The 11,742-nt window shown below is 53.7% G+C and overlaps 1 protein-coding gene across 1 annotated transcript; it reads left to right on the forward strand.

Annotated features, from left to right (window-relative positions):
• Positions 1-965: 965 nt before the first annotated feature.
• PABPC1L (poly(A) binding protein cytoplasmic 1 like) lies at positions 966-11,394 on the forward strand. Its single transcript, XM_054274905.1, has 14 exons — positions 966-1,158; positions 1,844-2,037; positions 2,514-2,629; positions 3,363-3,502; positions 4,279-4,373; positions 4,606-4,743; positions 5,208-5,303; positions 6,147-6,413; positions 7,245-7,335; positions 7,624-7,752; positions 8,728-8,867; positions 9,158-9,251; positions 10,393-10,523; positions 11,311-11,394. The coding sequence occupies exons 1-14, from the start codon at positions 966-968 to the stop codon at positions 11,392-11,394; spliced, it is 1,908 nt and encodes a 635-aa protein (XP_054130880.1).
• Positions 11,395-11,742: the final 348 nt, after the last annotated feature.

Below are 11,742 nucleotides of genomic sequence, written 5' to 3' on the forward strand. Positions count from 1 at the left end.
TCTGGAGGGGCGCTGGGGCTGCTCTGTTATCCTGGGTTTGGTTTTGGGGGGTTTCTGGGCGGTGCGAGGAGCGGGGCTGTGTCACGGAGTCGGTGCGCGGCTCCACCGTGGGGATCTGCCTTTGGCCGGGGGTTGCTCGATGCACCTCTCCTATATATGTGTATTTATTTTGGGTATCTATAGGTGTCCAGACAAGTGTCTCAGGAGTTTTGAGCTTTAAGGTAAGAGCCCCAAGGATGAATTTATAAGCTTCTGGGGCAGGACCTCCATTTCTGTGTTCCTAGCCTGGGGGTCTCAAGCACTGACTGTTGTCTTCACACAGAACTTTATACTCAACTGAAACCAGGCAGAGACTGAGCATCAATATGCCTGCTATGGAAACAGTAGTCAACAGGCTGAGAAACTGGGAAGGGGTGGCTAAAACCCTGTGTCTGCCTTGTTAGAGATGGAGGTGGCTAAAACCCTGTGTCTGCCTTGTATGGAGCACTGGGCTGCAGTTCTGCTCCCTGGCCATCAGTACAAACCCCCAGTCCTCGGGTCTGCCCCAGCTGGAGGGAGCCATTAAGGAGTTAAAATGAAAGTCTCTAGTGGAGAAGGGCTGTTTATCTTCTGAGAAATTAAACTCCATTTTATTCCTCTTGGGGTTTGAGTGTTTTAAGGAGCAAATCTCTATGTGTGTAGTGTGTCCCTCTGCATCCTTCTGGGGTGTGCAAGGGCTGTGAGGTGCAGACCACTCCAGCTCAGCTTTTGCACCACAATTGTTGTGTCCTGGAAAGCTTTGATATTACAGCTTTCTTGGGGCATTCCTGATCCTAGTGGAATGGGAAGGGGAGGGCATTGCTCTGACTCGTGCTGCTACAGTGGGGCCAGCCCCAGTGCAGGTCTGTGATTGCACAGGCAATCTGAAACCTGTGCCCTGCAGCCTCGGGTCTGTCTTGTCCTGCAGCTGAGCTCTGTGGGTGACCATGAATGCCAGTGGCCCTGGCTATCCCTTAGCCTCTCTCTATGTGGGAGACCTGCACCCAGATGTGACCGAAGCCATGCTGTATGAGAAGTTCTCCCCTGCTGGGCCCATCATGTCCATCCGGGTGTGCCGGGACGTGGCCACGCGCCGCTCGCTGGGCTACGCCTACATCAACTTCCAGCAGCCTGCGGATGGTAGGTTCCTCATGCAGCTCTGAGGAGCTGCCTCACAGCAGGGACTTAGGTGGGCCTTGGGAGAGGGGGGAGCAGTTGTCTGAACGGCTGCATTGATGTTGGGGCTTGGTTCTAACTAATCCCAACCTGCTCTCTGATGCTGACCCATCCTGCTTCCATCTCTTAGCATCTGGGAAAGGATGCAGCTGCTGGGCTCTGGTGTGGGGTTGCAGGTGACTTGCAAGAGTGGCCTCCCTCCTCCTTCTCCATCAGCGAAGGGCACCAAAACCCCTTCTGCCCTTCCCCTGGGGTGCCCAGCTGCCCACTGGCTCACAGTGTAAAGTGAGGCCGCTCCCCTGGCAGGCATTGCCATGACACAGTGCTGTAATTGGAAGGTGTTTCATGCTGAAGTGAGGCTGTAATGATGGGAAGGTGTTGATTTAGTTGCCCTAGAGACCAAAATCCTTACTGGGTAAATTAGCTGGGCATCTGCCAGACTGGAGCTTGTTGTGAAATGGTTGATCCTTGGTAGTCAGGCGTGCCTTTGGAGAGAAAAGTAATTAGTCAAGGAGGGGTGGGGAGCAGAGCTGCCTGTCCCATTTAGGTCAACAAGCCCCTGTCCCCGTTCCTGTGCCTGGCTCAGCTGCTGCAGAGTGTGAGGCAGATCTGTGTGTGTTACTCCCCTCTCCTCCCCCTCCTTTGCCAGCTGAGCGAGCCCTGGACACCATGAACTTCGAGGTGATCAAAGGCCGGCCCATCCGCATCATGTGGTCCCAACGGGACCCCGGGCTCAGGAAATCAGGGGTTGGAAACATCTTCATCAAGAACCTGGATGACTCCATTGATAACAAAGCCCTGTATGACACATTCTCTACCTTTGGAAACATCCTGTCATGCAAGGTAGGTGTGCCCTGCAGGAGAGGACTTGCTGCTGAGCTGCCCCAGCCCTGGAAGCATGCTCCAGCCAGCTGGAATTCCCTTTCTCATTTCACTTCCCACAGCTTCTCTATTAAATTCCCAGCTGCTTTGAAACCAAAAGGCTTTGCTATGCTCCCCCTCAGAATGGGGGCTTTTCCCCCAGTCCCTGCACAGGGATGTTGTGTGCCATCCTGCTCCAGCTCAGTGCACCAGTGGGTCTTGGGGAGCCACAAATTCCTGGATATCATATAAAGCAGCATGGATCTGGTCCTGGGATTGCCCACCTCCCTGACCTGCTGCCAGCATCCCTAAAGAGCTCAGCTGCAGAGGGAGCAGGATGTCAGGGAGGGAAAATGCCCCTGGAAAATGGGGCTGGGTTTTCCTGGGATGCGCTCATGTACAAACATGGAGGAAAACAGTGTCTGTCTCTTTCCTTTGCCCCTCTGCTGTGTTTGCAGGTGGTTTGTGATGAAAATGGATCCCGTGGCTATGGCTTTGTCCACTTTGAGACGCATGAGGCAGCAACTCGGGCCATTGAGACCATGAATGGGATGTTGCTCAATGACAGGAAGGTGTAAGTGGACCAAGGCAAGGGAGGAGCAGAGCCAAGTGCAGAGCCCAGACTCCTCTCTCTGGCACTATCAAGCATCCCCTTCCTGCTGCTCTGTGTTCTTCCCTTTTCCATCCCTGCTGGGCATGGCAGCTCTGCTGCTCTCTGGGACAGTGAGTCACTTGTGGTGGGTGCTGGGGGAAGTGTGATAGTGGTTTGGAGCTGCTCCCAGATGGTGGGGAAGGAGTCCAGCCCCAGGCTGGGTTTTATTGCTGAGGAGATGTGATGAATGCCCACAAAGTGGAGCTGGTCCCTGATCTTGGCTGTTGCCATCAGATAATCTGGGCAGGAAGAGGTTTTGTCGTTCCTCTCTCTGTTTGCGTCACCTCAGTCTGCATCCCACAGAGGCAAGGGCTGCCCAGAGTGTTGGAGAATGTTTTGGAGGAAGAGAGCTGGCACTTGGTGGTGCCCTTTGGGGTCTTTTGTGGTGGTGGCATCCTTTGAAGCCTTTTGATGTCTCCTGGAGTGACAAATCCCTATTTTTGGCAGTGGCAATGGGGAGTTTGGGTACACGTACACCAGAGTGGGACATGCTGAAGGTGCTGTGTGTGAAACTCATGGTGAGTCTGTGGGTGAGCAAAGCATGGCCTGAGGTGATGGGATCACTCTTGACCTCTGCTGTGACAGGTGTCCCTGTGTCCATCTTCCCTCTGCAGGGAACATACAGGGTTTGAGATCCTTTCCTTCCTTCCCACAGGTTTGTTGGACATTTCAAATCCCGCAAAGAGCGCGAGGCAGAGGTTGGGGCCAGGGCAATAGAATTCACCAATGTCTACATCAAAAACTTTGGGGATGACATGGATGATGACAGACTGAGGGAAATATTCTCCAAGTTTGGTGAGTGCAGTTGTTGAAATATCCTCATGTCTGATAAACTGGAGTTGGGGCAGCCTAAAAGGAAGTGGGGGGAGTGCTTGGCTGAAATAGCAGCCCCTTTTCTTGTGAGATGTGACTTGTTTAAACATCCCCCACACAAAAAAACTGCAGTCACTTCACTTGTCAGGATGTTACATGTGCTTCCCTGCTGTGACAGAGGACAACTTGTACTTGGTACTGTCTTGAAAAAAGTACGTTTTTTCTTTCTTGGATGGTTTTTTTTAAGTTGTCTTGTTATTGCATACTGTGGGGTTACAGGAACCCTGGGAATAAGAATTGTGGAGTCTGAATTTTAAAAAAAATCAGTTTTTCAGTTTAGTCCACTGCTAGAGGGTGCCTTTTGTGATGGGTTTTAGTGTTGTGCCAATCCATGGGCCATACTTGGTCAGTGTCATCCCAAGTAACTTGTGATTATCCTTCATATGAACCCAATCCATGCTCATACATAAAGGAGATGAGATTTTCTAGCCAAAGGAGCTCCCTGCATTGGCTGAAGAGCCCAGGGCAATGAGAGCAGCAGCCTGGGTTGGAGGTATAACCCCCACCAAACCTCGCAGCCTGCTGTCCCTGTGTCATGGGGATCCAGCTGTCTGTCCTGCTGGGCTCTTCCAGCTGCCCTGGCTGCCCAGTGTCCTTGCTGGGCTGGTCTCTCCTGGTGGTTCCCAGCACAGTTCTGCACACTGGCAGCCCCCCCTCGCTGGGCACCCCTCAGACTGAGCTTTCCTTCCCTGCTGCAGGAAAAACCTTGAGTGTCAAGGTCATGATGGACAGCAGTGGCCGCTCAAAGGGCTTCGGGTTCGTCAACTTTGAGAAGCACGAGGAAGCCCAGAAGGCAAGAGGCTCCTCAGTGCCCATCTCTCTCCTGGGACTGTCATCTGGTGATGTCCCCACCTCACCTCACCAGCTTTGTGCCTGTCTGGGAGCTGGCACTGGGTACCTGGATGGGCAGGATCTGGCAAGGAGAGCAGCTCTGTGCTCGTGCTGGGGCTGCCCTGGGGTGGTGGGTGAGAGCAAAGCTGTGCCCGGGGGCTCCCCACTGTCTGAGACCCCTCCCTCCCCAGCAGGCCGTGGCTGACATGAACGGGAAGGAGCTCAACGGGCGCGTGCTGTACGTGGGCCGCGCCCAGAAGCGGCTGGAGCGCCAGAGCGAGCTCAAGAGGAAATTCGAGCAGATGAAGCAAGAGAGGGTGAACAGGTACCAGGTAAGGGAGAGCAGGGGGCTCCATCCTGCAGGTCTGCAACAGGGGCACTCTCAGCTTGGAACAGCACAGAGCTCGCCAGAGCACATCAGCATGGTGGGCACCTCCTGCAATGAGGGGTCAGTCACTGCCTGGGAATGTCCTGGGAAGCAACATCAGGAAAGAGGAGAGATTTAAACCCAGGATGGTGTTGAGAGGTGAACACATGGGTCTGCCAATTTCCAGAAATTAGTCTGGAAATGAGACAGCTTCATGAGGTTCAGCAGGTTCCCAGAGACGGTGTGGGTGCCCTCTTCACTTGTGGTGTTTGCATTTTGAGTGGAGTTTGTTCACAATCCTGGCCTCTCTCCATGTCTCTGTGGGAAGTCCCACCCTCCAGCTGAGCTGCTGGTGAAATGAGCATCCAGTGTAACAAACTGCTGTAAATTTTGGTATGCCAAGCTGCTTTTATTTTCACCTCTGTGCAGGGGGTCAACCTGTATGTGAAGAACTTGGATGATGGAATAGACGATGAGAGGCTGAGGAAGGAGTTCTCCCCCTATGGCACCATCACCAGTGCCAAGGTGAGGGACTGGAGCTCCTGGGGCCAGTAAACCAGTGCACTCAACCCTTGGGGATGAATAGGGATTATCATCCTGTTGAATTACACCTCCCTGTTAATGGCTTGTATCTCAAGCCAGGTGTAAGGGACATGCTGCTTCTCCTCACACTGTCCTGAGGAGCAAATATTTGGTAGCTTTGTTGAGTTACCCCAGCCCTGGTGAGGTGCCTGCTATATGGGACCTTAAAGCTGCAACATTCTGAGTATTGCCCAGCTGCTCTGTGACACTGGTATAATGAAAATGACCCACGAGCCACCTCTCTCAGGACAGGGAGGTGACAGGCTGATGTCTGGCCTTTTGGAACGTCATGGACGTGTCACTCTTTTCACTGGCACTGGTGTCCGGATTCTCTGGAAGGCAACATGTAAGGGATGGTCTGGCTTTAAAGTCAGCTACCTGTAACCTGCCAGGGACAGATGCTGCCTGGCCCTTGTGAGGGCACAGAGTCCCACTGATCCCCATCCCTTGCTGGCTGCAGCATTCAGCACCAGAGCATTTCTGGCCCATGGGCCCTGTGAGACTGAGGCACAGCTTCCCCCAGACAACCACAGGCTCCCAATCCCAGGCTGGTCCAGACTCTGCCATCTCCATTTCCCAGACCTACTGCCTGAGCAAATCCTGCCCTTCCCCAGAGAAACCTGTATGTGGGAGAGGTGCAGTCCCATCCATCCCACCCTGGGTGTGGGGGCTGAAATGGGGTGCCTGTGGCTGGATCACACACACACACATACAAACACCCCACACTGTTCTGTGGATGCTGCAGCGATCTGTGGACTGAGCTGTCTCGTTCTCATCCTGTTTCAGGTGATGACAGAGGGTGGCCGCAGCAAAGGCTTTGGGTTTGTATGTTTTTCCTCCCCAGAGGAGGCCACCAAGGCGGTGACAGAGATGAACGGGCGCATTGTCAGCACCAAGCCTCTCTACGTGGCGCTGGCGCAGCGGAAGGAGGAGCGCAAAGCCATCCTCACCAACCAGTACATGCAGAGGCTGGCCACCATGAGGGCCCTGCCTGGCCCTCTCCTGGGCTCTTTCCAGACCCCCCAGGGGTACTTCCTACCCCCCATGCCTCAGGTGAGTCCTGCTCCCCAGTGGCAGCTTTGCATGGGGACCCAAATCTGTCCTGGAGGGGGCTGAGGAGCAGAGCTTGGGTTGTGCAGATCTGGGCACACTGTGACAGTGTTCACGGGGGTCTGAGGATGAGGGAACAGATGAGGATCTGACTATGTTTCAGAAGGCTTGATTTATTATTTTGTGATATATATTATATTAAAACTGTACTAAAAGAATAGAAGAAAAGATTTCATCAGAAGGCTAGCTAAGAATAGAAGAAGAAAGAATGATAACAAAAGCTTGTGGCTCGGAGAGTCTGAGCCAGCTAACTGTGATTGGCCATTAATTAGAAACAACCACATAAGACCAATCACAGATGCACCTGTTGCATTCCACAGCAGCAGATAATCAATGTTTACATTTTGTTCCTGAGGTCTCTCAGCTTCTCAGGAGGAAAAATCCTAAGGAAAGGATTTTCCATAAAAGATGTCTGTGACAGGCACACCCTGTGGAGCCGGTGGGATGTGATGGGTGGGGTGCAGGTGCTGCAGGAAATGGGTTGGGGATTTCACAGTTACTGCTAGGGAAGGAAGGCAGGAGGAGTTTGGTGGGAGGGAAGCATGGAGAGCAAGGGAGAAGGGCTACAGAGGGGCAGAAGCTTCTGAGGAGGCATAAAGCAGAGCTGCTAGAGGGCATGCTGACAGCAGGGCTGGAGATCGGTCTTTAAAGTGCTCTGGCAGCCTGCAGAGCATGGTTTTGGCTTGTCTGTGTGCAGCAGCCACCAAGAGGCTCTGGGTTAGTTCTGGCTCAGCTCAGCTCCCCAGCCACGTTGGATGTGTTCTTCTTCCCCAGCCACAAACCAGAGCTGCCTTCTATGGCCCCAGCCCTGTAGTCCCAGTCCGCCCTGCCACTCGCTGGAGTGCACAGCCCTCCCGGCCTCCCTGTGAGTCTGCCTGCCTCTCCCTGGGGGCTCTTGGCACCAGCTGGGCTCAGACAGGCACTGAGGGGCCTTAAATCAGCAGGGAGTGTGTAACCATGAGGGTTTATCTTGGGAAAGTGTGCAGGATTTGGTGCAGGGTCACGGTGATGGGCACTGGGAGGTGAGATGTTGGCAGGGACACCAGAGGTGAGGTGCTCCTGAGCTGTCCCCAGCCACAGCCACTCTCCCCACGTCTCCTTCCATGCTTCTGCTCCCCAGCAGCTCCACTGTGTGTATTCTCTCTCTCTGCAGCAGTGTACCCTGAAGCCACCCCCATCCTGAGGGCTGCGGTGCCGCCCCGGCGCCTGCTGTCCAACATCAGCACCACCAGACAGGCCTCCACCCAGGTGCCCCGAGTGCCCCCCCAGGCCCAGAGAGTGGGTGAGTGGGGGAAGGACCCCCGTGGTATCACCAGGGTGGCAGGGGTGCTTACTGTTAGCTCGGGTCCTCAATAGGATGGATTGGTTTGTGGGGTTGCTCATGGTGGGATGGAGTTGGAGCAATGTCTGTAGGAGCCAAGTATGTAACTTTTTGGGGAAGGTTGGGATCTTTCTGATGTGGTAATGGGACAGGTTTCTGATGTGCAGATTGGTCTTTTTGGTGGCTACACCTTGAATATGATCCTTAAAGCAGGTGGTGATGCAGCCACAGCACCTGGGCTTGGTGCTTGGCCAAAGGCAGGGGGTGGGAAAGGATCTTTGGGGAGCAGGAAGGGGATCTTACAAGCTGAACTGCTGCCAATGCCAAGCCTGATGTTAGAGGGGTTTGGAGCTGAAAACCAGACCGTGCTGGCACCCCCAGTGCCTGGCTGTGCTGAGGCTGGCCCTGGGTCTTGGGGTGTCCCCTCCACACATGACCATCTGGGGCAGTGTCTGCCTACAGCCTTCCCATCTTCATGGGATTGTAGACACTGAGTGTCTAATTGCTGAAGTGAGCAGTGGGACCAGGAGGGCTGTCTGTGGCTTGTCCCCTCTCCTTTTGTCATTGTCCTCTCATTTCTCTGCCTTCTCCTCCCTTCAGGATGAGCTGGCAGACAAGGCTCTCACAGCCCACCCTGCCCAGTGCTGTTCCCCTTCCCTGGCTGCTGATGCTGATGGGTTTCTGCAGGAGGGCTGACGAGCTGTGGGTGCCTTTGCCAGCTCTCCTGCCCCCTGCACAACACCAGAGCACCCCACCCCAAGGGCAGCAGTGCCTGCCTGTCCTGGGGGAGCTCCCTTTCACCTGGGGGCTGCTCTGAGCCCCTGTAGGGCTTTTCAGGCCCTGCAAACAAGCACACTGTCCTTGTGCCTTCAGCCTCCTTGGCACAGGCATGCACTTAAGGACCCCTCCTCACAAATGCTCTTGTCCCCACTGCAGCCAACATCGGGACACAGACAGTGAGCACCCGGGTGCCCTCCTCGTCTGCCCTGCCACGGGGAGCCCAGCAGTACAAGTACTCCTCCTCTGCCAGGAACATGCAGCCCATGGGGCACATGCCACCCATGGTGGCCCCACAGGTCAGTGCTCTGCAGCCATCAAAATGTGACATTCCTGCTCTGGGATAATGTGACTGCTGAGCCCAGGGATCTCCATGCTCTGTGAGTGGGGCTGTGGATCCAGCAGCCACACAGCTCCAATGCTTGATTCCAGCTTTCCTGCAAGCTGCTGTTTGAATGCAAACTGACAATGCATCTTGGAAGGCTGAAATGCCCCACTGTGGTTGGTATTGAGCACCATTCCTGCAATTCAAGTAACTCACATCCCTTCCAGCCTTTGATTGCTGCTCTTCCCTGTTTTTCCCCCCCAGGTGGGAGAACCTGCTGTGCATGTCCAGGGGCAGGAGCCACTGACAGCATCCTTGCTTGCAGCAGCCCCCCCTCAGGAGCAGAAGCAAATGATAGGTGGGTGCCAGGCTGCCCTGCTGGAGCAGGTCCAGCTGCAGGGCCCTGGGGGCACATGGGCTTGCTTGCACCAGGGCAGAATTAACTGCTGGGAGAAGCTGTAAGGCTTTGTGGGATTGCTCTGATATTATGCTGCTTAAAGAAAAATAATAATAAATTCAGTCTGTGTTGGAAGCGGATGGGAGCAATAAAGCCACTCCCTGTCTGCGTGAGCTGCCTGACAGTGAGAAGTGTCTGGTGAAGCTTTGCAGAGGGGCAGAGCTCCATCCAGCCTGCCTGTGCTGCCAGGCTGTGCCAGGGCATTTGCCATTCCCCTGAGCTCTGAGCCATCCTGCAGTGATGAACAGCTTGGTGGCCATGGGGGTTGAGGTCAGCTGTGCCACACAGCCCTTGGGTTTCAGGTGTTCTGTGGTCCCCACAGGCAGTGCCCTGGTGTGGGACAGCATTGCTTGGCCTGGCCAAAGCACAGCAGGTCACAGACTGTGGTGTTCTCAGGGGTCTTAGGATGAGAGAAGAGATGAGGATCTGACTCCATGTTTCAGAAGGCTGATTTGCTATTTTATGATATCTATTATATTGAAACTATACTAAAAGAATAGAAGAAAGGATTTCATGAGAAGGCTAGCTAAGAATAGAAAAGGAATGATAAAGGCTTGTAACTGACCAGAGAGTCTGAGCCAGCTGACTGTGATTGGCCATTAATTAGAAACAACCACATGAGACCAATCACAGATGCACCTGTTGCATTCCACAGCAGCAGATAATCAATGTTTACATTTTGTTCCTGAGGTCTCTCAGCTTCTCAGGAGGAAAAATCCTAAAGAAAAGATTTTTTCAGAAAATATCATGGCTACAACAGACCAGCTCTTTGTTCCCAGGAAGAAACTGCTCCTGCAGAAATTGTGCAGGGGTGGGCAGGAGTGCCCAGCTCCACTGCCCTGTGCTCACTGTAGGTGCCTGCTGCTGACTTCACCAGCAGCTTCCTGTGGCTGAGCCGTGCTGGAGCAGCTCTGCCTGTGAGCAGTGGTTTTCCCACCACCATCACCACCCTTGTGTCCCAGTTAGGCTGAGGAGGGCTTGCAGTGGGTTAAAATGCTGGGGGCCTGCATGTTTCTCATGCCCTGGCTGCTGTTTGGAGCAGGTGAGCGCCTCTACCCTCTGATCCATGTGATGCACCCCTCACTGGCTGGCAAGATCACTGGGATGCTGCTGGAGATTGACAACTCCGAGCTGCTGCTGCTCCTGGAGTCCCCAGACTCCCTGCGCTCCAAGGTAGGCCAGACCCTGTGCCCAGACAAATCCCTCTCCAAAGGGCTGATTTCCTGCTGCTGCAAGGGAGGGGAGCACAGCCCAGCACACTGATCCCTGTGGGAAGAGCAAGCAGCTGCTGGTTTTGTTTTCAAGTGAAAAAGGAGCCCTGGGTTGATGTCACCACACCCAGTGCCTGGATGTCTGCCTGCCCTCAGCAAAAGGACAAGCTGGAAGCAGCTCCCTGAAACACAGACCAAGGTTGAGAATGGTTTGGAGGTGGCTGGGAAGCAAGAGGGGAAAAGCAGGGTGGTATCTCTACATGGAAGCAGCTCTTTCCTCAGAATAGAAACCAGGCAAACTGCTGCCTCTCTGCAGTATTTCTTGAGTCTCCCTCTTAATTCTGGTAAATATTTAGGTTTGGTTCCCATCAAAGTAGTTGAAGCGAGTTGAGTGCATCTTTTTGTTGCTCCTTGGAGACAGGAGCTGCTTTCACCCTTCCACTGCTGTATTTTTGAGGAGCCTGGGCTCTGCTGGGTGGTGTCAGGTGTAGCTTTACCTGTGAATTCTGCCTTCTGTCCAGCAAGTTCTGACTTGATAATAAAGGAGAGATGTCTCAGAATTTCCCTTGGGAAGAGACAGAAAAGTTATTTGTGCTGATCAGTCTCCTGCAGAAGGAGCAGGCTTGGCTTTTGTAATTATTTGAGTCCTTTACCTTTTGAGAGTGGGTCTGTGGGGACCTGCAGTGTTGAGTTCCTGGTGCAGTTTTCCCTGGAGCAGCTCCACTGCTCCCCTTGTGCTCTGTTGGCAGATCGAGGAAGCCGTGACCGTTCTCCAGGCACACCAGAGCACCGAGACAGCCCACAAAGGCCCTGCTGGGGCCTTCCTGCCCTGACTCCAGGTGGGTGCTGGGCCCTGCTGTGCTCAGAGCGTCTGGGCTCTTACTCTGGGATTGGGGATTGGGCTTCTCATCCAGGCCAAGCAAGGTTTAATGAGCAGTATCAGTGTCTTTGACTGGAATATTCCATTTCTTAAATTGCATCCTCTATTTTCTGGATTTAGCTGTATCACAGAGACCTGTGCGGGTTGTTTCTATGTTGATGGGGACAATGACTCTGCTACCAGAAAGGAATATAGGGAAGGTCCTTGCTTTTCTGTAGGTCTAGTGGAGACCAGCACAATCTTTCCTGGGGGTTCCCAGTGGGGTTTTTTTTTTTCTGTAGATACCCTATGAAACATCCTT

Source organism: Melozone crissalis, unplaced genomic scaffold (assembly GCF_028551555.1).
Source record: "Melozone crissalis strain CALT ecotype California unplaced genomic scaffold, PUWL_Pcris_2 ptg000017l_1, whole genome shotgun sequence".
NCBI classification, from domain to species: domain Eukaryota; kingdom Metazoa; phylum Chordata; class Aves; order Passeriformes; family Passerellidae; genus Melozone; species Melozone crissalis.